Genomic DNA, 24,574 nt, shown 5'->3' with positions numbered 1-24,574 from the left:
TATTTCATGGGGACTGTGTCTTGGAATCGCACGTACGTGTAGATGAACATTTTAGTAGTACCAGTGTCTAGGGCGTATGTAACAAATGCATTGATTGGTTGATCATGAGGCTCATATTAGAATTAACCAATCATTAATTAGAAACTGTTGCAAAACAAAATAAACTAGATCAAAATCGAGTATTGAACTGGTGTATTCAGTTTCCAATGCCACTGACAGCCGAACGCGATGGTGATTTAATGCTACCGTATAGAATCGGCGCACAGGACAACATAGCATCAAATAGGTTGCCAATTTATTTCCAGACAAATAGCCCTCTCTGTCAATATTAAGGTTTGGCCATCATGGGATTATTGAAAAATGTAGCAAATACTGCAATAGCCTTCCATTCATTGGCTTCTAGTGTCAACAGGGGACACTGTATCATATAATTGTAAAAAAGACTAATGAAATCAGCCTAAAACAGCACATGTGGCTTTCTGTTATCCTTGACAAATCAGACGTCTTCATGCTCATTTCTGTGCCGAGGAATCATGAGAGAGAGATTCTGATTGGTCAATACCAAGGCTAAAATATTCTGTTTCATGGGGAAGAGGCGAATGTTTGTACTTCCTTTGTATGGGCCTAACTGTTTTTGATATACTTCGGTGGATCATGAGAAACAAAGTATACAGAATACCAATCAAATGAACAACGAAAGCGCGGGCGTTATCCAGTCATACTCATCCTACAAATCGGTATAATGTGACAAAAAGAGATAACCATCCAAAGAAAATAGATTCTAAAAAGTCAAATGCTAAAATGCCTCTTCACAAAACACGCTTTTCTCAAAATGTTCATAAAGTGCCAACCCTGAGATTAACCGATCAATAACGATGTGTACATTTAAAGCTGTCTAAATGGTTATTTGCCTGAGTTAATCGCTTTCCAATATGAAGTGGACGAAAAGACTCTCCATTTTTATCACCAGTCGGGTTATTAGCAAGATCCGCTTGGGAGTATTGCACAGGTCATTGACAGGCATCTTGACTTATGCATCTACTGACAGAATTCACTGACCACGGCTTGCTGTTGCCAGCAATTCTAAAGCAACAGCAAATCATATTTTGGAATTGAACCATTGCGATAATAAAGTAAACACGAGTATCTTCCCTTTAGCAGGATTTGCCATGCATTACTCGAACCAAATATTTTTCTAGATGCAAACTATGCAGAAGTCAATGCAGAGTTACAGTCGCTGTAATGAGGACTTAAAACGATTGAATATCTATAATTTGATACATAGCTTATTTCTGCTACAGGTTTGCAGCTTCAGACTCCACGCAGTTCTAAAGGCACGAGAGTAGTTTAAAAACTGATACATTGAAACACGCAAGTTCACCATTCTATACATTGTTTTCGCTTTGGGCAGAAGTATTCAATCCTTGTTAACGCATATGTGGAGGCTGACGTTGCAATTGGTTACCGATTGTTTTGGAAACTGCATCTTTTACCACATCGCTACAATAGTATAGAAGTTTTAACTAAATAAAGTACACAAGCAAAGGCATGAGAATGTATTCTTTAGACAGATTAAGACTGACAAGCAAACACTTGGATTGGTCTCGAACCCTGATGTTTACAGCCAGGTCCTCATCAAGAGTTGCGGTCTATATTCATCACACAGATCGTGCTCGACAATAATTTGTGAAAAGGACAGACATACTCAGATATGGAAGAGTAATACATGTATGTCTATTCTTCTGAAGTGGTTGTGAGAAATATGGACCAAAGGAAAACTGGCAGTTTGCCTCAAATAAATGGAAAGTGTATTGTGTACGTAATCGTCCTGGCAATAGACAGAACAACGAATGAAATTGACGTGTCCAAATTTTCGTCAGCTTTATAGTTTGCCTGATTTGACTATTCACCAAATAGTCTCACAGAGTTGACCAGTTCATTTTGCGACTGTAGTTGTACATGAAATGCAATGCACGCGAATATACATGAATGCATGCATGATAACTTCTTTTCGAGGGTACTCTATCATTGGAAAACTTTTCTGTTACACTGACATTCACACATGTCTATGGCATTGCAACTGCTTTATATTCTTGATTATATCCCTATATATACGATTATCACAATATTGTCCTAAAGATATTGCTGTTCGTGGAATGTTTGATGATGATTGACATTCCTTCAGTGCTGTGGTATTCTTGCCACGAGCAGTAGAATATGATACTGAATCGCAATAATGTTTATTTTCCCTAAAAGTACATGAAAATACACATGAAATTATCAAGCAACCAGGGAAACTTAACTCATAAGCTGACCGACGAATTGGGCATGAGAAAGCAAATGTCATAATGACTTTTTTCTAACGATCATATCCATCACTTAAGTCAGCATTATGTAACTGATTGGACACATTGCCCAACTCTATTAGTATAACAATAAATGTAACTAATTATCGCCTAATTATTCTACATTGTGTTGTAAGTGTTAAATACGAATAAAAATCCGAAATATAATGGCATCACTACACAGAGTATTTGTACACATCGATTACGTAATTTGACGGCTACAAGCGGTCCCCAGTGATCAAGACCAATGATGTTGCCACATGTGCGACAAATATGGATTCAGGCCTACTCATGCTTTTTTTATTCCCAGTAGTCCCAGACTATTGTATGCTCCGCTAGCACCAATGATGCCCAACTTTTTCCAGCAAGATATTTCAAAATCGACATCTTCTCTAAGTTTTAAACAGATTCGAATATATCGGAGAAGTACATTCGTATTTTAATTGTCACAAGAGGACACATCTCATGCATACAGCAATACTATTTCAGTTACATGGGCGCTATATATGCTTGCGGGCAGGAAGCTGGCTTCCTACCTTGGTTATCGGCCCTTCATCGATTAAATGGCCGAGTAGGGGAACAGGCTCGGGGGTACGAGCTGATTGCGGCCAACTCAACCCGTCTACTCTTCCATTAACAACCAAGTGGGAACCAAGTTTAGTTGTAAATTATGACTTTTGAAATTCACCGAAGTTAATTAGGTGAATCGGTAGTGCCGTTGTCGGACAGGCAAAAGAAGTTAGAGAGAAGTAACTTTGTTAATTCGTCATCTTTATATAGTCTCTTTATAACCATTGCTGCTTTAACAGACACAACTCCAAAAGAATCTATATGATTCCAAAACGAGACAATAAGAATCCAGCAAAAAATCGATCTAGTCGCCTCAATTCAATCTCTCAATAAAATCAGCAAACGACATCATCCCTTCACCAAAGAAGGGTGTTGGTACTTGAATATCAGCAAACCATTGACTCAATACATATTGGCGGTGAGAGGATTATACATCAAGAAGCCAAATAGGTCTCGCAAGTCTCCCCAATCCTGCCACCAGTTCGGTTCGAAACTGCATCATTGAGGAAGACCCACAATCAAACTTCTCTCACAGCTTGAAGTTTCAAATTCGTGTATCTTCTCTCAACAGATATGGCCCAATTGAGACATTATAAACGATGGGTACGCAGTGAATGTCATTAGAGGCGGGAAAGCCTTCATACGGCTTGCTTTTGTCCGTGCGCAAACATGGCGATGTTGATTCGCGAGATATTTGGCTTCCCACAGTGTGAGAACGCAAGTTCTTAACAAGGTATACGGCCCTAATTAGTGCGGTGAGAGTCTTCCTGTACAAGATGGATTTCTTCGATCCGGTAGAAGCAGACATCCTAACATACCTTAGCACTTCTAAGTTTTTTCTTGTTGTTTTCACAACCCGCTGAGGTTAATTTCCTCCTTATGGGAAATGTCTTTACAAACACCGTCCTCGCCTTTGATAGAACCGAACTGCCAATTATCAACCGCTATTGAATGTGGCTGCGAATACGAAATCGACATTAGGGACCGTCAACACATATCAAGAATTTTCTGATTTTGGAGGTTAATGGAGAGCTAGGGCTACAAAGAAATTATTGCACTGGAATCAAATTTACCATCTTGATTCCAACATAATAATTAGACTCAACAAAAGCAAAATCAACCTGAAGTCTTTCAAATCTAACACGTGTGTGTAAATGTTGGCACTTCTGATTGGACAAAATGTTAGTTCGGGCCACTTTCTTGCTAGCTTGGTCAGTGGAAGTGGTAATGACGTACATGTAGATGACGTCGGCGTAATAGTGATGAACTCGCCATACCCTTTTTGTATCATCACATAACGCGATGGTCCCCACCTCTGATGTGAATTCTTTGTATTCATAAGGAGGTGCGGATAATGTCATAGGAGTTGATATGCACGTCATGGGTTCACCCACGCGACTATTCCAGGTTCCGCCGCCTTTCGATGAAGAGAAATTAATAACTTCGTCCATGTTTGGATGAAAGCGTGTTTTGCTCCGGTTCAGGGGGACATCAGAATGCTTTCTCAGACGTCGTATCAATGGCGTATCGGATTCAGTGTTTCAAATCGAAGCATTTCTGTCTTAAGTTTTCCTATTTAATATAATTTTCAAAGTATCAGTATATGCACATCTATATCAACCACAAATATATAATTTCTGCCGCTTATTTTTAGGTTTACTGTTATTGGCGACAAACAATCGCTCTTTAGAAAAAAACCCAGTCACTGATGTTTCTGCTCAAGATTTGGTGCATATTGTCTGGAGTAAGTGCATGAACTTAACGTAAAGTTTCCAGCCTGCGGCTCAAACAGTCTTGTGATATACTACTTCAAATACAATGATCAAAATTTCAAGCAAATTTTGGATGCTGAACTCAATAACATTAGTGCTTTTCAGTTATTGCTCTCTTCCCTGTACTTTGTAATGGACGTGATGGGAGGCATGTGGAGCAGATCCATCATTGGCACTTGTGTTTTTTGAAAACTGTTTGCAAATAAAGTGGACGGAGCAAAATAAAACATATGATTTAAACGAGGTGTGGACCATCCGTGTGGTGCTTCAACCTCCATTAACAACATTGAGGAAAATAATTATGTATCACACAAGTACTATTAGTCTTTACACTTGAGGAAAGAAAGTTCATATCAGACTGTTCACTTTTTAAATCAACATTGCTCATGAATCATGTTTTCCAGGTAAGAGATGAAAGCTAACAAAACTATCACAATCTTTCAAAACTTGATATCAAAGTGAGTTTTAAAATACTATTCAACTTAAATGTTTCTTCTCCTGCTCAACTGCAAATCATAATTTAATTGCGTTCCTATAAAGTGCACGAACAAAATTCTGGGCAAAGAGTTTCTTCGAAATTCACCCTAGCTACTTCTCACTGCAGGTGCAGTCTTCTAGGTGTTAATATGTTGTACGTGCATGAGCTTTGGGGCCATAGTTCTTTAATTAACACTTTCTCAGTGTCGGTGTTTGTGATGAGTGTACACCGTATCTAAAGACTAGATAAGAAGTGAAGTAGTTGTAAGTTTACCACCGGACAAGCAAGGTAGGTGATTTATTGGTTTTTATAATCATTCCCCAGGGAGTGACCCTTCTATCAAATCATATGCATAGCTTACAAGGAAAATATTCTTGTTCAGGGCAATGACTTCCAATTAGTTATTCATCATCGTGGACCATTGAGTCCACGGGCCCTTTATCGCTCATTACCGAGATGTGACTATGGCCCACGGGTTAAGGAGGATACGGATATTCCCAGCTTTTCTTAAGCATGATTTTTAGATTTCCCATGAGAATTGGCCAGTGAGAAGCCACTTTCAGACTTGTCCGCTCAGTAGTTGGCCAGATAGGACCACTTAAAAATGCTGCTTGAAGTATCACAGCTTTGATTGATATTTCACTTTGAAAAAAGACAGTCATCCACAATAAAAGCGTACACCAAAGTTATGCGATTTTGGTATCATAAATGTGATAAGTCAACGCAATGTAAAATAGATTAAATTTTAAGTGCAATTGATAGCAGGAAACACATCTTCTTTGAAACCACTCAATGCATGTCCGAGCCAGCGGGCTGGCTATCAACAAAGCTCTTTGCATCAGACGGGCCTAATTAATCTTATGAGAAACACCATATTATCACCATCCGGCGACTAATGCTAGGAATGAGAAGACTTCTAGCTAAGGGGACGTAAAGACTGCAGCCAAAGGAGGGACTAAGATGTTCTGTTCGATTTGCGCGCTGCGTGTGAAGACGTCATCGTTCTTCAGAACGAAACTGCATATTGGCTAAATCAGAAACATCTGTTCCTGTCTAAAAGGATTTTTTTAATAAATTACCTCTTTTTGTGTCCTTAGAAGTTACGGGAATGAGGTGGTCATTCAGCAATCAATAAAAGAAGCCTCCTATTAGTCTCCATCTGTCTGTAAACAGTTCACAAATAGTTGTGACCGTCCAAAGTTGCAGGTTTGGTGGTTCGATGACAACTGGTGAGGTCTCTTCATACCTTATGTCACTTTCACCATGAAGCACATAAGTCCGTTGTATTCACTGTGACCATTGCTTTACAGTGCTGGAGACATCACCATTCCAGGTGCCAATTTTATTATTTTTTCATCATATATCAATATTTGCAGTTGGATTTCTCGCTGTATGAGCCATAGGAATTGAAAAATCTTCTTCAACATCCAAGGATTAAAAAACAATTATTTTCTGTCACAGTGTGCGAGGAATTGACACGGTCCTTCGTTTTTCGTCACCACGAAGATCTAAATTCGCGTCACTCGACTGTGTTCATTCCTGCTTGGTAGATCAGAGGGCAAGATGTCGCTCGTTCCGCTGCTCTCCCGATCAGAAAGCCTTCAGGGTAAGTGTGGAGTATCGTCACTTATCTGGTTACGTGTCCTTGTGTCATTTCCTCATTGGTGTACTTGTTATATAACAGGAGAGTTCATTAACCCTTTTCTTTGTTATTTAGGGTGGTCAAGTACTCTCGGCAAGTAAAATGCTCGACCTAATTATAATGCATGTACGTGCTTCTCCTACAGAACAAATGACATTGTCAATGGACTCTTCCTCCCTGAAATTTTACAAGTGTACCATTGGCCACAGTGCTTCCATACATTCACATTCACAGCCCTGCTCAGGTCCTTCAGGTTTCGTGTATTTGTTTGCCGTCATCAGCAATAATAAAGTGAGAAGCGAATAATCAGTAAAGTAGCAAGGGGGGGGCGATAATCAAGGGAATGATATATTTCTACCAGTTTGTCTTGTGATGGCTAACTTCAATGAGGAGATGCATCCAGACAATCTCAATGTCGTAAAAATAAGTAGGCCAATGTCAACGAGGGCAATTTCCACTATTAGTCTATCTACCGAAAAAGGGTGTTTAATCTGCATCTTGACATTTTATACAAAGCCTCCTATTTTAGACGTTACAGAAAATTCACGATTTCTTTGTCATGGCAATTCCTGGCAGAACACAACGAATCGCGTTGAACTTCTCCACGGAATACGAGGCCGATATACTGATGAAACCGGTCTGCCCTACCATCCAATGACATAAGCCTCAGTCAGCTTCTCTCTCTTGTCGTCTGTCGAAGCATTATCGAAGATCGCATTCGAATCGTTTCGTTCAGATGTTGTGGGATTAACGGGGATTTAGAATCGGTTATTTTATGCATGGGCGGTGATTTGCTGTGATAAGGCCAGCGGATCGAGGCGGAGACATGTCTGTCTAAATGTGTAGAGATGATTGAACTATTTATCATATTGCGAATAAATGAAACTTGTGGTATTACCGGGTGTATCAAGTAGAATGCGATCAGCAGATCTTCATCTATATTATGATTGTTATAAACATCTAATTAGACAAAGGGGGTTGCAGGGTATACGGGTGAGCTTCAACTACTTGTATTCTAATTCAACCCACAAGAGGTATGATTGAGAATGCGAAATATTCGTATATCATGTATATCTGACAAGATTCAACAGAAAGAGCTGAACATAGCACGGCCACTGGTCATAGTGCTATCAATTCCGCCAAGAACCATCGTTCGGAATAGATCATTACACAGTTATTCCAAGAGTACCCTGGACATGTTAAACAAGTCAAGATTTAATACCTAGATCCATGGGTTATCCATTATATGTGTAGGTATGTCCTTAATATACTCAATGCTGGATACTGGGCTCGAGATGCATCTAGTGTTTGCTTCGAGTAATTGGAGTCAAAGGGTGGGACGTCAAATGTGATAATACTCTGTCCGCGGCCTTGAGAGGTCACTTTCGCATTAACAAAGTTCGGCCTTTCCTACCGTGTTGGGCGTCATAATTTTCATTCGATGGGGGATATTAACCAGACATAGCGATTGAAGGATTGAGAACTTACCCATGAATTTATACCTGACATTAATTGTAGAAAATAGCCAGAATTTATTAAGTGAACGACTCATGATAGCGACAATCGTGAACATCAAATTAAAGGGGAAAATAGATTCAGTCATAGCGTTTAATTATGCCCTCACAAAAAAACTGAGGGGTTTGCAATAACATCTATCCATGCTTCTTCGGTCAGCACCCCGCTGCATTGGCACCTCATGTATAACATCTCCCCGGGGCGTCTTTGTGGCTTACCGAATCACCGCCAAGATGAATAACATCACAATTGCAATTATGCAGGGGATCTATTCCCCATCTTCGATCCCTAGTCTGTAATTATCATCGAAGAGGGAATATGCTACGGCGGTTCGATGATGTACTGATCCTATGGCGTCCCCCGGCAAGCTCCTAAATGGTGACTGGGTATAGTCAGGCATGTCAGGACGGATCGTGACGCCAGCTCTCTCCCGACTGGCCGAGGAAGCCCTTACTTTCACCTAGCATTGGTTCTCCTTGCAGTACCAACTTCTGAACCTATGGTTCCTAGCCCGTTTCTGAAACCATTCCTGTTCTTAGTGCATATAGCTGAAGCTCGAAACGACGAAACAATGGCGTACTATTTTCATTCATTACACCGGATGCCCAATGAGCGTAAGCTATGCAAAGGCACCAAAACAGTGAAACCATGACTGGAACAAATATCATGCAGATCCAAAACGTTCTGAACATGTGATGTTTATTCTGTCACGGTTGCTAGTTGGTACAATAGAAATCACAACATAAGTGATCTGATGGAATTCATTACATGCCATTGGTGACATGATTCAAAGTATTCGCGCTGACCGTTTATCAAAACTGTATGACAGTAACATGTATATTCTTCTGCACATTACCTTTAGCAAAAATTAGCAGGAAGCCTGCTGTTAAAAAGCTAACACTCGCCTTATGATTGGTTCACTCCCTATCGATGACCGAAAATGTAGCACGACAGATTTAGAATACAAGAAGAAAGGAAGTGTCAATGAAATTTGCTGAAACGGAGACGTGGTTACTGAAAAATATTTCCTGTTGAAACAGTCTACGCCACTCCATTTTCTTTTAGCTCTGCAGGTGCTAAGGTAACCTCTTCATGATATTGAATTTAGGTACTACAACTGCCATCAGTACACAACGCACTGTGACTGCTTTCACCGCCAGATTTTACAATGGGAGTACAAATAGAGCAATGCATCATTCTTAACATGGATGTTCACACACAACACAGCAGCTTTTGAATATTAACGCGATATCTCGCAGATCTCTTATTCTACCGCGAGAGTAAAGGATGTTCCTGTCAGGAATTAGATGAATATCGTTCGTGATATACGGCATCTAAAGCAAAGGGTCCCGGTGTTGAGCTGTTGACAGGGCGTGCAGCGATGGAAACCAGCGCCACACGAGTATTTTGTGTCGGACACTACCTGTAATTTCGCCCTATGACAACACTTGGCATGGAGAACAATTTTGGCTGAGTGTAATGTACATCCTAATTCAAACTATACGTTGTGTATTGCAAGACCGTATTGCAATGATCGACTCTTTTCGAAGAGCGCCCGCAGCCAGGGCGCATGCGCCAGCTGTCAATATCGAATCATGTTCATATAACGTGAAGCCATTTTACGCGCATACCTTCATTATTTGTCCAGCATAACCGAGTATTGTTCGCCATATTTATGACACCGAAACGCAATATTGCTAATCTGAATTTTATTCAAATGATATGAGCTCGGTGCGTGTGGGCTATTGTGGATCTGCCAAATGGATGAAGGCTTATTAGGAACTGAGATGGATAACATCACTCCAAGGCATATCCATATAATAAACCATAGAAACACCATCGCACCAGATTCTGACTGATCTCCGATTTATGACTTAAGGTTGCCCAATCGAGATTGATCTGAATTTTTTCTTCACCTCACTTAATTCCAGTAGGGGACATGGCGTTTCTAAAGCAACTAATTGAGTTTTGATATTGATCACCAAGGCGAGGCGCCCTTGCTGTCGGTAGCCTGGGTGCTCCTAGTGGGAGTGATCAACGGGGAGTGAGGAATTCACCAGTTGCCAATAGAACAACTAATCAGCGTTACAAACTGTTTAAATGATCAAAAGCACCAGAAACTATGTTCTGCGTCTTTTTCATCTTCTCAAGTTTCGGCATATTTTAGTCGTAACAAAGTCGACTTGGATTTGAAATTAGGCAGGAAATTAGGCAGGTTATTTCTGCTGAAAAGTAGTTTCCACGACAACAACGAGTCATCGGTACTCGAGCGAAGAGAGACGGGGAGAAAACGGAACGCGCTGACATTGGTAGTATAAAAAAACTTTTTGAAGTAATAAGTTTTGCTGATACAATTGTTTATTATAGCGACTGGTATGGCATGTTAGTCCAGGATGCCCCCTATCTCCTCACACCAATCACGTTCCCCTTTGATCTCGTTTATTTCTGCCATTGTCATTTTAAAACGAACAAAGATCGAGATCGCGATATTATCTCACTCAAGCGATCGAGATAACATCTCGATTGCTCGAGATGAATAACTCGGGCGATCGAGATAATAAGTCCATCGATCGAGATATTTCCTGAAATTTCTTTTTCATGTTGAAAAAAAAAAAATCATGTGATGTCCTTTTTCCAGTCTCAAATTATCGCCAATATAATCTCCATTGAATTCACCTCCACCTTCCAATAATTTGACCATTACCAGCCATTATCCTACCTTTTCTGCATTTGTTTGATTTGAATAATGACGTATTCAGGGCGTCCTATTTGTCAGGATATAAGCTTGATTGTTTACCTTATTGGGCAATAATTTCTATTTGAAGACACCGGCGTCATATTGGCACGGCATGAGAGGAACGCGTGCCTGTAACAACGCGACTTTCGGATCATGTAATCGCCGAATTGGCGAAATCATTTTGCTATATTAACTGCCTTTATTGGTTCGTTTGTATGCGGTGTACTTTAACCTCAATGCTGATGAAGAGAAAACAAGATACGTTCCGTGGTTCCAGTTACGCAAACAATTCGAAATATTCGTTTTGCGTTTTTGCGCCTTCATTTGATTATAAATAGCCAATAAAGGTGATTTTCGACAAATCTAGTATTTTTCAAAATCCTGTTTAATGACATAAGAAATATTACCGGCACATATTCATTTCACCACACTACGGCTTGTACATCTTACAGTGCAAGTCATTCTACATGTATTTTGCCACATGAATTTCCCCTTCTTTTTATCAAGTACTTTTACAGCTGATTTCTGCTCTTTCCACGTGAATCATTTGCAATCATAGAAACTTTGGTTTTCTCCAGAAACATTTCAATGCATTTCACTAATGAAGTAATTATATCTTAATTCTGAACCTAATAGCAAGAAACCTCCTTGTAAGAGAGAAGTGTTTACCTCATTTCCACAAGCACTCAATACATCGAAGTTAGCCATGTATCCTACCGTAAACAATGAGGTACGGAGAGAAAAATTTCAAAACAGGTCTTTAGTTCCCTAGGTAACGGGGTAAGGGGAATTCTGCAATCGTAAAGGAGTTTCCGCTGCGGCGCTTGTTGGATATTTATTCGACAATATCAATAATTAAGCAATTATTGTTTGACGAATTAGTGCGCGGTATGGCAGACCGTGAGAAAATACGCCAACGTCGAAAAATACTCGAAACGGCAGATCACTTTCGGCGTTGAAATTCTGTTACATGGGGCAAAGGCACCAATAAGGGAGGATGAGAGAAAGCATAATTTTGACGCCCCACCCTTAGCAAAACCGACGACTGTCTTTGAGGAAGAATTCCCCATAGTTTCGTCTCCCAATTTTTGCTTTACTTAACCTCCAGCTTTAGGTTCGATGGCCGTATCAGTATTTCCTCGATTATAAAATTGAAGGTACATGTATTTCTAAAAGGGGCTCAATTAGATTGTTTAAAAAATAAGAGAGGGGTATATGTAACTGAAAATTATATGAAAAGTCATTTACGTCCTTTAGGACGAGCTGGGCGTGGGATTTACCTAGCCAGGAGGATACTGCCCCTGCTTGACACCATGCGCTTCCACTGGTAGCATCACACTAATTGTTATCTTTCTTAATAATTTTCGCCAGTGTTGCGAGACAGTTTTGAACTTTGCTTACAAATTTCAGGCAGACCAAAGGCTACCTGTCGTTCTATTGCATGGTTTATTGCAGTTAAAATATTTTTCAGTGATACTATTTGGAGAAGCTGCGGGCCTGCTGGAAGCCAGTGTTGTATGGAAAACCAACATGTCTTATGCCCAAGTTGGCCCTTTGATAAATACGCTCTGCTTATTGACGTGAAATCTCCCGGTCTACATTCATGCTGCACTCTCAGCAATATCGATCCAGCCGCGATTTTAGCACCAACCACAGGAAGCCGAAGTTACCTTTACGATTCATTAGTCGCCTATTCTTCAAAGTTTTGATTGCAGTATTGGCTGCGTGTATTTCGCGAGAGCTAGACTCAGCAGCGGCGGTTACCGATCAATTAAATTCAAATTATTATTGTAGATTTCGAGTCACTTCCGCCACTCGCGTGTCACGTGACTATTCTGGTAATGCACCTTCCGGGATAGTGAAAAACATGAAAGGGTACATGGCTATCGGGCCGTGGAGTTAATAGGGTTTTTAGACGTGCGGTATCTTGACATTAGAAGACACCCGCGGCACTCTAGTGAAGTGCCGGCTGCGGTTGACGGGCTTTTAGGGCAATGTGACGTCACGCCGCCAACTTGGGAGGCACACATGTTTGAAATATCAATTTCATTGATCGGCTGAGTATGAAGTTTCAATTCAAGTACTGGTGTGCCTTGGGGTCTTATTAGGAAAGGTATCCAATGCCATGGTAAACAAATTAAGAAATATCGCGTGACGATTCTGTCTCAGTGACGATTACCCAGTTTGTGTGTGGTAAGCAATGGAGCTGTACGTTTACAGAACGCAAATGACTAAATGTCTTTGACTGTTCTTTATCGATGATGATCTGAATCATCGTCTTTATTAGATAAAATTCGGAGGCATTTTTCGAGAACTGAAGGTCAACAGCCCCAGAGCTGGTGTCGGCTGGAACATGCTGACCCCAGGTGGTTTGATCCTGACCATATCTGTTGGTCAAGGTAGCCTCAAATGGCCTCTCTCGCCTTAGACATGTAGATGCAAGCACTGAAAGTTTAATAAATTTTTCTTCGAATTATACTTTTAGCCGAGGGTGACGAAGCCAGTGCTCCTACAGACTCCACGAAAACTTCCAAAATGAAATATAATTCACTGAAAGAACGGTGGAGAGGATTCAATTGCACAGAATGTTTGGCAGATTTCCGACAGTCTCGAAAGCTCATAGTCCTCATTGTGTTTGTCGCCATCTTCCTTGACAACATGCTTCTTACAACCGTCGGTAGGTGGCTTTAATATATCTATTCTCGTCACTCCTAGTGGTAAATGTCACTGACCTCAATGAAATTTGTATTAAGTCGTAATATCAGAAATGGCTTCAGCGACATATTTCTTTATCGATTACCACAAATTCGTTTCCTGATATGTTGACCGGTAATATAGTCTGCAAATCGGAAGTCAGTAACTCAGTAGCGTAGTATCATCTCCCAAACTTGACAAAATTCATGAAAAAGTAAAAATTCCCTCATCGACGTCAAACAGACATTTATCTAATGCACATTTGTTCTTTGCTCGTTACAGTGCCTATTATACCAAATTATCTATATCAACTAGAGCATCCAAACGAGTTTCAACTCTTCGCAGGAACTAGCGACAACATCACAGATTCGAACAGGACAGTTTCTATAATATGTCAATACCAAGGAAAAACTAAAGAATTTTGGAATATATCCCGGAAGAAAATAGCTGGATATTTTGCAATGAAGAAGGAAGCAGACGAGCCCCCAGTATGTTACAAACCCAACACGACGACTTCGGAGCAGTATAACATATCAGATTTGTTAGACTTAACCACGCCTATGACTAAAAAAGAGCAAATGGCGTATCGCCATCGTGAACTTTCTAATGAGAACGTAAAAGTTGGCTTATTATTCGCTTCTAAAGCCGTTGTGCAATTACTAACGAATCCATTTATAGGACCATTGACGAACAGGTAAGAGGACATCGTTAGGATCACAAGGAAAAGAGTAACTGTAATCACACCAGTCCTGTGTTACATTGACTACTATACCACAAACATCACAAAGTACTTAACTATATAGCTTCTTGTTGACTCAAGTTTCTCATCGTTGCAATAATGATGATTTCAGTTCAATCGCCAAGTCATTTATCGAGCAATGTTCTTTTCTTTTCAGGATAGGTTATAGTATTCCAATGTTTACTGGATTTTGTATAATGTTTGTTTCAACTGTTTGTAAGTATCTTATTGGCTGAACTGTGGTAGAAATCCATTCGAAAAGTGAAAGCCCAGATTCTGGATGTAGGACTGATGGAAAATGCATAGATGTGTAACGGTTTGGAGAAATATCCTGATTGACATGATTAGACCATTGGCGTCAAAACATCAAAATAATAGCAGTTTTAACGGTTGTAAAAATTTCCTACGATTTTTCATTGGGCATCCGACATTGCGAATAAGCCAGAGAGGGGCATTATCCTTGGCTGTCGTAAGGCATATTACATTTAGTATCTTTTTGGGTTTTGACAATTCTCTCGAAATGGAAAAATACACTTGATCACCGCATTGCAATAGACACTTTATTTTAATCATGAACATTGTTTCCTTCTTGCAGTGTTTGCTTTTGCTGATACATTTGTGGTGCTATTCATCGCACGAGCCATGCAAGGAGTTGGGTCATCATGTTCTAGCGTGGCAGGTAAGTATTGAATTCGTGGCCGGGCGAGTATATATAGTTCAACGACCAATAGAAACAAAGTTAGGCCAACATCGATGGATGAACTCCTGAACTGAATTTGAACGACAGACCTAGTCTATTGGTACGAGTTCGATTCTTTTAAATCTTGACTGTTCATTGTCTTTAAATTTAAATTAGGCGATAGACGGGGCAACGCCAAATTAACGGTAACATGACTTTTTGCAACCTGACTATGTCAAAACACATGGGGAACCATGGATACCGAGCAATTGGGCTACAATGTCGCCAGCACGTTATATGGACATTCTTGATGATTATCGTATTTTTTTATCCATACATAGAAGCAAATGGTCAGGAGGCCAATACATATAGTCAGTACCAACTGCAATCCGTTTTTGTGGCATCTTGTAAAATATGAAGCATGTTGCCTCATCCTGGCGTACAGATCACGATTACAAGCCTTCGTTGTTTGATTATTTAATCGTTTATGACATTGATAAATGTATTAAGATACATTTATTTCTAAGACGTCTGTAAAGTTTTTATTCATTGTAATATCTTTTTCTAGGCATGGGTATGTTAGCATACACGTATCCAGATGATAAGGAGAGGGGCGAAGTCATGGGCTTCGCTCTGGGCGGGTTGGCCCTGGGAGTCCTGAGTAAGTGACCTTTGTGGCTTATTAGTACATTTGCTTATTAACACGCACGGCAGTCCCATTAAAATTGTTTTCTACCGACATCATGCGCATCACACAAAAATTCTGGCGTTAAAACATCATAAGCCTTCGTACAGTGATCCGATTCTGACCCTGAATGCCGACTGACAAGAGAGTTATTCATCTCCGATATTGAAAAATAGCTCAGATCTGATTGATGATCAATCGCTGCATTGAAAAAACCCGTTAATAAGTATACACAAATGCATTGAACACACAGAGCCATCTGCTTTCATAAGCTGAACATTGTCGTCCCAGTACCTGTTCGTGACAAAGTGGTTCATTTATAGAAAGTATGGTACACGTATCGCGTATTTTGTTTTACCGTTGCAGTTGGCCCGCCATTTGGAGGTGTGATGTACGAGTTTGTAGGGAAGGAAGCGCCTTTCCTTATTCTTGCCGGCCTTGCTCTATTAGACGGGCGTAAGTATACTCAATGGAAAAATATCTCAATCTCTTACAAAAACATAATATTTTCGTGTTATTTTTCGGCGAATCAGTTGAAATCATAAATCAGTACAAAGTAATGCCCACGTTCTCTACATATTTCCAGTTTTGCAGTTATACGCACTGAAACCGGCGGTGAAACCCGAGTCCGAGGAAGGGACACCGTTGGTCGAACTGCTCAAAGATCCTTATATCCTTCTCACCGCGGGGGCAATCATGTTTGCCAACATGGGTATAGCAATGATGGAACCTTCACTCCCCATTTGGATGATGGACACAATGAACGCTCCCAAGTGGCAACAAGGTAAACAGACATTCACTATTTTGCACTATTTCTCGTAATGCCCTCGTCGACATCTTCTTTCATGCATTCTCATATTAGCATTTTACGTGCCACATCAGCTTGGCGCCAGTTTCCATTAGCCGAATATGTTTGTAGGCTTTTCTTGGATATGTCATTTACTTGCCCTGTCATCTTTGTTTTACATCTCATTTTAATGAAGAATCGTCACCTTATAGAGAAATCTACAAGTCGTCCAACTAACTAACGGTCGTATCCTATGATTCAGTGTATACATTATTTCGAGAAGGTCGACGATGTATCTTCTGGATTTTATGATGCCTTCAATTAAATGTCTCTGTGTAATTTTCAGGTGCTGCTTTCCTGCCGTGTAGTATCTCATATTTGATTGGCACCAATGTGTTCGGACCCTTGGCCCACAAGATTGGGAGGTGAGCCGTCGAAAATATTTGTCAATGAATTTGCAGTGTTTTCGTGTGATTATCGGTTGCTTTTACTGGAGCGTCTCGCACTTAGGTTTTGCACAAGAGGTCTTGACCAATCAAGGGTTGAAATCCGCTGGCCCTTTTGACTTGTTAATTTATTCAACGACACGTGGTAAAAATGTCTATAATCGGCCAAGAGGGATCAGGCATTTCACAACGACATCAATTTGGGGAAAGTCGCCCATGGTCGTGTGTCGGAAGTGTGAACTAAGATTATCTTAACAGGTGAAGTAACCCGGCTGCAACCCTTGATAGTTCAAGATGGCACAAGACTGCCTACTAATGCATTGAAATCAAGTTCGCATAATACGTGTACTAACTTACCCTATAAAACTCGATAACCCCAAACAAAAACAAGTCACCTCGTAATATTCATCATATAAAACACCAGTCAAACACATCATTATTTGTCATATTTGTCGTGTTTCTTCTTTCGTTATTGAAAGTCTAAACAGCCAGGAATCTAGGAAAATTCTCCGTTACCAACATTTCATAAAATCTTTCTCACAATTATTCAAAACTTTGTATAAATGTTGTACAATCAAATTACAGCTTTTGTTGCGGGACACCAAATATTAGGTACTGTATGGTGGCGCCACTGAGCATGCTGTAAGACCTCCATATTGGTCATGTGACGTAGCTGTGGCGGTAATGTGGAAGTGATGCATGTATCATGAGTCAAAAGCATTTACGGTCGTAAATAAATTTACATGCATGCATCCTTTTCCTTTTTACTTCGATTTACCTAAATTACATAATATAGGCCTACATGTATCTACATTTAACTATAATTTGTTTTCGCCTCAACTTAACTATTCCACCCCACACGTGTACCTTTCTGCCCAAGATCTAAAACTGTAAAAACTGTATGCATGTATTTTATCATACTCTACAAATGATGCTATGGGGTATCAACCTATACATGCACAGCACATTATCATATTCGTTACTTTCTTTTTGTTGTCTCATCTCTTTGTCAAAATTAACTAGCAACGTCTAACTGGAAAAAAATCTTAAGTGACAAGTTTTTGGATGGGATGAGGATGGGTCTATTTCAGTCATCCAGATTCTTTTCAGTGTCATAAAAGGTTCAATCTGTTCACTGGATTCAAATGTACTGGATTGTATAGTTTTACCATTGTTAGTACACAGGAATAGGCTTCAGAAGTCATTGTGGAGCACATTGAAACTGTAGAAATTCGGGAAATTCGAATCTAGTGGCGATTATTCCAATTAAGATTTCCTGCCAAAATCCAAAAGGATTCAACATGTGTGTTATTTTTTTCAACGCTACAAGTCCTCACTTTTTGATGGTGTCATTATTCTGGTATCGTTTTAGACATGCACATAGGTCTCACCCGGTTCTGAGGCGTCTATTATCCCAAGGCACAGTCCTCCCTCCTCGGAGATTAGTTGAGAAGGGACTCAAGCCTAGTTCTAATGAGAAAGACCCTAAGAGCTCCGACGAGACCGAGGATAGCCAGGAGCCTGATCCAACTGAAGACGACCCACTTCTTAACAAACTTAAGGAAGATCGTCGTTTCACTATACCCCGGTAGGACAGCCAAGTCCAAACACCCTTATTGTCCTCAGTGTCTGTATACGTCATTAATTTTCGTGTGCATGTTAGAAACGAAAATGGCGCAAGTTCATTTTTTGTTGTTAGGTTTTTAGGCTGTCCTTTTTTTCGGTCCAAAATACCATTGATATCACTGAGGGCTTGTAGCGCGTCTTAGCATAGAACCATTTTTTAAATGTTTGACGGACTCTAACTATTTTCTTTATCTGGCTTTGTTTATTACACCTTCCCGTCAAACTCCATCCCCGTTTGTTTTTTTTTCAGCCACTCGAGTAACATAAAACTAAAAGCTAAGGGCGCTTTCGCAACCGTTATGAATTACAAGTATATACGGGTAGTATAATCCGAGTTTGTACGACGTCTTTACCAAATACCAGCCAAACCGCCAGCAAATTGGAAGTTAACCATTGATTGCTGTTTTCAGACGCATTTCGTATATACCTGAAGTTTGTTACGGTTCCGAAATTGACAGAAAGAAGTCGACAATCAAAGATTTGAGCGTAGGGGCCGACAGTTTATGCATGTGTTATGATACGAATCATCGGTATATTTGTTGTCCGCATGGAAGAGAATGTTTATCGTTGATATAGATATCCCCGCCAATAACTAAGTATGTATCAGATAAATTCGAGTTACGGAATTCGCTGCGGTATACGTAGGCATACTTGCATAGTTCTAGCCTGTAGGGAAAAACAACTTTACTTTACGTCGGAATCGCGCAGCTCTGGCAGGTTTCGACCTCTCATATGTTTGCCTGCTCATGCAACGATGTTGATAAGGCGACGACGAATCGCCAATAAACATGTTCTTGCTATCGTTCGTGTAGCAGTGTTGACATCTCTTAAAAGATATGGAGAAGCAGACATCATCGCCAAGCATGTCGGCCCTTGCATTCATAACATTTAGCAAGGGATTTAAGAAGGAATCGATGTAGCCTTTTCTGAATACTAGTAATCACCATTGCTCCCAGTCACAACCAATACATCAAATCGTCCCAAAGCCACATGGAACTTTTTCTGTTGAGCATTTTAATGTCTTGTTCTAAACCGGTTTAGCTTCTGTCACAGTGATGCTTTATTTCTCGAAATTCATTCAGTAAAAAAACAATTGAGGAAATCAGTATAGCTAAAGTTACATGCAACTGTCAGCAGGAATAGCCTCAGGCTATCATTATTTTACAAAAGTCTAACAATATTCTATAAAACCCCTATGCACGTTCCCACCCAAATTTGACATACTTATCCTATAGATTGCATGGATCAAAGCTCGGTTGTTCAAAATAGTTTAGCCGCAAATAGAAGTAAACAGCAAAAATAAATAAGCTTGTTTTGGACAACCCAGCAGAACACCGATTTTACCTTTTATACACCAATGCATGATATTGCTTTTGATGTTACAATGACCCTGAAGTAGGGCAATGAAGTGGTGTCCGACTCTACCAGAACAGTGGAGGCTTTGTACAGGTACATGCATGTCTGATATTCACACTCTAAATGCCATAACACACTCATGATAGTCCATATCAACAGCGTTTGCTGGTTTAACTTTGTTCCGCCAATTTGTTAAAATTTTGAAAATACACTGAATATACACGAAGGGCGTAGGACTTAGGTTTTGTTGTCCGTATCAGTTGAATCTGGCACATGCACACTTCCAGTAAAACAGCAATGGAACTAATTTTTTTTCACAAATTGCCAACATTAACAGAACGGCATATTCTTTCAGTTAATCAGATTGATGCTTTTTTTACTTTCCAGCAATGCACCTAAATTTGAGGACAACGCTACGAGTATTGGCTTAGTCCGCATAATTGACTAGGACAAGAGTTTGCCTTTCTTTCACTTTCCTCCAGCAAAGGTTTTACTAGAAGTTCCGGTTACTTTATTACTTGCTCGTAATTTGCACAACAGAAGGTCTCCACAAACTCCATGCTGAGGAAGTGGAGAATGGAAGAAGAAAATGGAACCATGATATTTTATCTTTACTAAGTGAAACATATTTTAAAATACGGGATCTGTTTTTGGTGCACCTAATGGTGTTTTATTTTTCAGATGGCTGAGTGCCCTGGTTGGGATGATAGTCGTCGGAATATGCCTTTTCATAGTAAGTTCATTGTCCATTTTATTAAATCTTTCTTGAACGTAGACTGATGTATATACCGAATTTCACATCTGTTTTATATATTCTTGTTCAGTAGTTTACTCGTCTTCGGTAACTTTATTCATTTACTCTCCTGAATCTTCTTGTAAATTAAATTTATAATGATGTAAAACCTAAGTAGGGTTAACAATGCTGCAAAGCTTCAGCCCTAGCTTTCTGTAATGATATTATATATTTTGTGCGTTTTGCCAAATAACAATCTATTAAACAAAAAAGATCTTCAGCTTGACGAGATGAAACCATACTCTACATGTAGCTAATTCATTCAGCCAATCAACCAAAAGCTGAAATAATGGCACTTAGCCTTGCCTTGTAATATGCATTTTAAAGTATTGGTCTCATCGACCCTGTTGAAATCCCGACTCCAACTTGCAGTGTGCCACTTAATCTCCCCCAGCACTCCATCAACAAACAAAGCCGAGATATATCAAAATCCTTGGGTCAAGCTTCTACCAAGCTCACGGCAGTTGGAATTTTCAAAATCTTTCTTTTCCAGATTCCTTTTGCGAAGAACATTCTTCACCTCATTGCACCAAACTTTGGTCTGGGATTCGCGATCGGTAAGATGTCACACCCCCCTCCTCCCCCAAAAATATGCAAAGCTTGAATTTCTTGCAGTCAATGCTGATTTTAGAATAACCGCATGCCTAGGGCTGTCAAGCAGCGCGACATGCAATTGACTTAAGCTTGCATAATACCGCAAAATCAAATTTCTGATTAACATGACGAGTACCTTAGCTGTCACTAATAAATGTCCTCATCTCTCTTTGGAAGTTCAAAACTCTTACCAGAATAAAGTCCTAGAAAGGGGCATATGGGTTGTTGTTATTGTCCTTTTATCAAATTAAGAGTTCCTTGACAAATACAATGTACATGTAATTTCCTTCAGGTATGGTCGACTCCTCTATGATGCCTCAGATGGGCTACCTAGTAGACTTACGTCATGTCTCAGTCTACGGGAGTGTCTACGCCATCGCAGACGTGGCATTCTGTCTAGGATATGCCATTGGGCCGGCTTTGGGGGGTTCTATCGTCAAGCTTGTTGGCTTCAGGTGGTAAGAAATCAATGATATGTAGACTCTCCTTCGGAGATACGTGTCTCCTGAAGATTCGTTTAAACGACACTCTAAAGGTCTTCAGAAAGACAAGAGTTAGCATAACATCATGCATGTACTCGAAAAGCTTCGGCTTCACTTGTGACCCCATCCATAATGTTCACAACAGGTGGGAATCGGCACGACCAATACGTTGTATTTTGCTCTGGATTTTTCAGATGGCAGTACTCTATCAGAGTGAGCATATTTTCCTGGCATTATCACTGGCGAATACTGACTAAGGAGAAGTTTAGTGCTTGTGCTGCGGCGGAGAATGCTCCTATTCATCACCGCTGCCCTCTTCTTAATATCATCTTACATTTCTTTCCAGGATGTTATACGGGATAGCGATAGTCAATCTGATCTACGGTCCATTACTTTACTTTCTGAAGAGCCCTCCGTCAAGAGCTGAAAAGCAGGTAGGTCAAGGTCACTTGCGACCGTCTAAGGTCAAGTCACTTTCCTGACTTTGATAGAAAAATGTGTAGCTTACTTTGGGTGTACTGGTATCAAACACGCTTAGGTGGTACATCGCCCTGCCACCGGGGTCGTCCACTCTAATATCAGTGACCACTGATATACAAGTGAGACATCCCTTCCGAACGCTCATCACCTGACACATTCCAAAGGCATAACCCCACCTGCCCATAGTACCAGGGGAAGTTTAGAGATATTGATCACCATTCTTGTTACGGCCCTGTCCTCTTCCTTAGCTCTACAGCTAAGCTCTTAGCGATTGCTACAACTTTTGAAATGTTTTAGGCTTTGATAATGAATGGGACGACACCCCCTGTCCAGTACGTGACCTACAACCAGAATCACGGCTCCCAATCGACAGAAAATCTGACCAGAACAGGCGAGGATTTGGGAATTGGTGAGGATGGATATTCCCCCGACGATGGTCCGTAGACGTAGTTTGCAGTTTGCCCGGAACACGAAATAGGATAGAAGATATCAGAGTATAAAACATATGGACCCATTTGTAGAGACGGAAGGAAACCGATGTTCTGTAAATATGCCAACATGTTGTGGTGATGAATTTTTATCATCAGTATGTCCTTAATTTAGCTGTGATGTTGTCTTATAAGCCATCTAAGAGCTGAACTTTCATATCACGATGTTCGACAGCTCGCTGGCGTCAATATATAAAATTAGAGTAAGATTGGCAGGCTTGATTGCCATTGAGGAGGGAATTCATGTTTAATAGGCTACATTATAAAGCCAGAAAAAGTGTTGATGTCGTCGTAATAAAAAAATAGTCGGAATCATAATGTGCAATAGAGATGTAAATGAACCTGTAAATAATTATAATAAGTGAAGAATGTCTTCTCCCTTTATGTCAGGAAATCAAGAGATTTTCACATTGTAAGGTGTTCGGAATATTTATACAGGGACATTGTATGCAAACAATTCTCTCATTGAATTCGAGTCTGCATTTTACCGAGAGGTACATTTTTCAATCAACATCTTCTGATTAACACATGCGCAGTGTAACCTTTTGTGATAAGTTTGCAGTAGTGTATTTTCCCAAGATAAATGACCGAGATATCTATTGGTACAAGAAGGGAGGGTTTGGGAATGGTTGGTGGGGTGGGGGTCAGTAACAACCTTAAACGATAGAATATTTGTTAAATGGTTATAAAGCACATGGGGTGATTATGAACGATGTTGTCCACGATGTTAATGCAGAGAATATCGAAAGAATGATATGCTTTTGAAAACTGGCTGTTTGTAATATTATGGGACTTATAAAAACAATTACACAATACAAGTCGAGTTAATTACGGCATGCTTATCCGATGTAAACCCAGACCCGGATGCGAAAGTAATTTTGCACTGCCCTTCTCATAGATGGCTCAGTGTTGCTTTCTTGAGTCACATGTACGATTTCTTAGCAGCAACTAGGCAACGGGTTTATTTACCGAAATTTACAACAAATAGATTTGGGTGTCCAAAAGTAAACAAAAGACTTTCAATTTTCAAAGTGTGTATTCTTTTTCGTTACACTCTCAAGTGCTCATACGTTCATACTATATTTTGATGATAGCAGAAACTTATTTAATAATTCTAGCATGATTTATTTCGATATTGCCCAAGTCACAAGACAATGATAGTTCAGATGCTGGAAATTTGAAGAGCGCATTTTAGACACGTCTAAGACACCAGTATGACAATCAATTTGAAATAAAGTCCAGCCCAGCCTGAGCGAACAGTTGAGTAGTCTGGCCTCGCGGGAAAAGAATACTTAACGATTGGAGTTCGATTGGAGTTAACTCACTAATTAGAATGCAGTGAGGACAACCACCCGTAAAGTTTTGCTAGCAAATTATCGACGTAAATTTTAATTCAGACTGTAAAGTTTAAGTACATGTATATTGTAAATAGAATAAAAGTGATGTAACTGATACTGGTAAGTAGCTGGAAGCAACTGGGTAGTGCAATTGTTTTGGGAGGTGTCATATCGTTGTATAATATCAATGCATATTGTCTTATTGTAATATAGGGATGTACATGTACATGCAAATGAAATATCTGTATAGCGTGCAGGCCGTGTATGATGTTATTAATGTGTAGAAAGATTATGAATATGAAGAATAAAGTTGGAAACAGCAACAAACG

General features: G+C 40.0%; 2 protein-coding genes across 5 annotated transcripts in view; one reads left to right on the top strand and one right to left on the bottom strand.

Moving 5' to 3' along the window:
* LOC135488940 (synaptic vesicular amine transporter-like) overlaps positions 1–24,572 on the top strand; it is a 29,941-nt gene extending 5,369 nt beyond the window's left edge. Inside the window, exons 1-15 of one of the 4 annotated variants that reach the window (XM_064773920.1) lie at positions 6,627–6,771; positions 13,545–13,736; positions 14,036–14,447; positions 14,650–14,708; positions 15,088–15,171; positions 15,740–15,832; positions 16,223–16,312; positions 16,443–16,640; positions 16,990–17,068; positions 18,462–18,677; positions 20,753–20,804; positions 21,358–21,421; positions 21,751–21,916; positions 22,287–22,374; positions 22,718–24,572. In XM_064773920.1, coding sequence (XP_064629990.1) covers positions 6,729–6,771; positions 13,545–13,736; positions 14,036–14,447; positions 14,650–14,708; positions 15,088–15,171; positions 15,740–15,832; positions 16,223–16,312; positions 16,443–16,640; positions 16,990–17,068; positions 18,462–18,677; positions 20,753–20,804; positions 21,358–21,421; positions 21,751–21,916; positions 22,287–22,374; positions 22,718–22,864 — 1,983 coding nt within the window. In that variant the 5' untranslated portion in view covers positions 6,627–6,728 and the 3' untranslated portion in view covers positions 22,865–24,572. Of the gene's footprint in view, positions 1–6,626; positions 6,772–13,544; positions 13,737–14,035; positions 14,448–14,649; positions 14,709–15,087; positions 15,172–15,739; positions 15,833–16,222; positions 16,313–16,442; positions 16,641–16,989; positions 17,069–17,674; positions 17,702–18,461; positions 18,678–20,752; positions 20,805–21,357; positions 21,422–21,750; positions 21,917–22,286; positions 22,375–22,717 lie in introns of those variants that run through there. The other 3 variants (XM_064773918.1, XM_064773921.1, XM_064773922.1) reach the window with 3 other exon arrangements.
* LOC135488941 (sodium- and chloride-dependent glycine transporter 1-like) overlaps positions 1–24,574 on the bottom strand; it is a 234,830-nt gene that overhangs the window by 16,719 nt on the left and 193,537 nt on the right. The window lies entirely within an intron of this gene.

The sequence above is a fragment of the Lineus longissimus genome, chromosome 6 (genome assembly GCF_910592395.1).
Source record: "Lineus longissimus chromosome 6, tnLinLong1.2, whole genome shotgun sequence".
Taxonomy (NCBI): domain Eukaryota; kingdom Metazoa; phylum Nemertea; class Pilidiophora; order Heteronemertea; family Lineidae; genus Lineus; species Lineus longissimus.
Note: the sequence above shows the minus strand (reverse complement) of the source record. Positions and strands in the feature narration are given on the sequence as shown.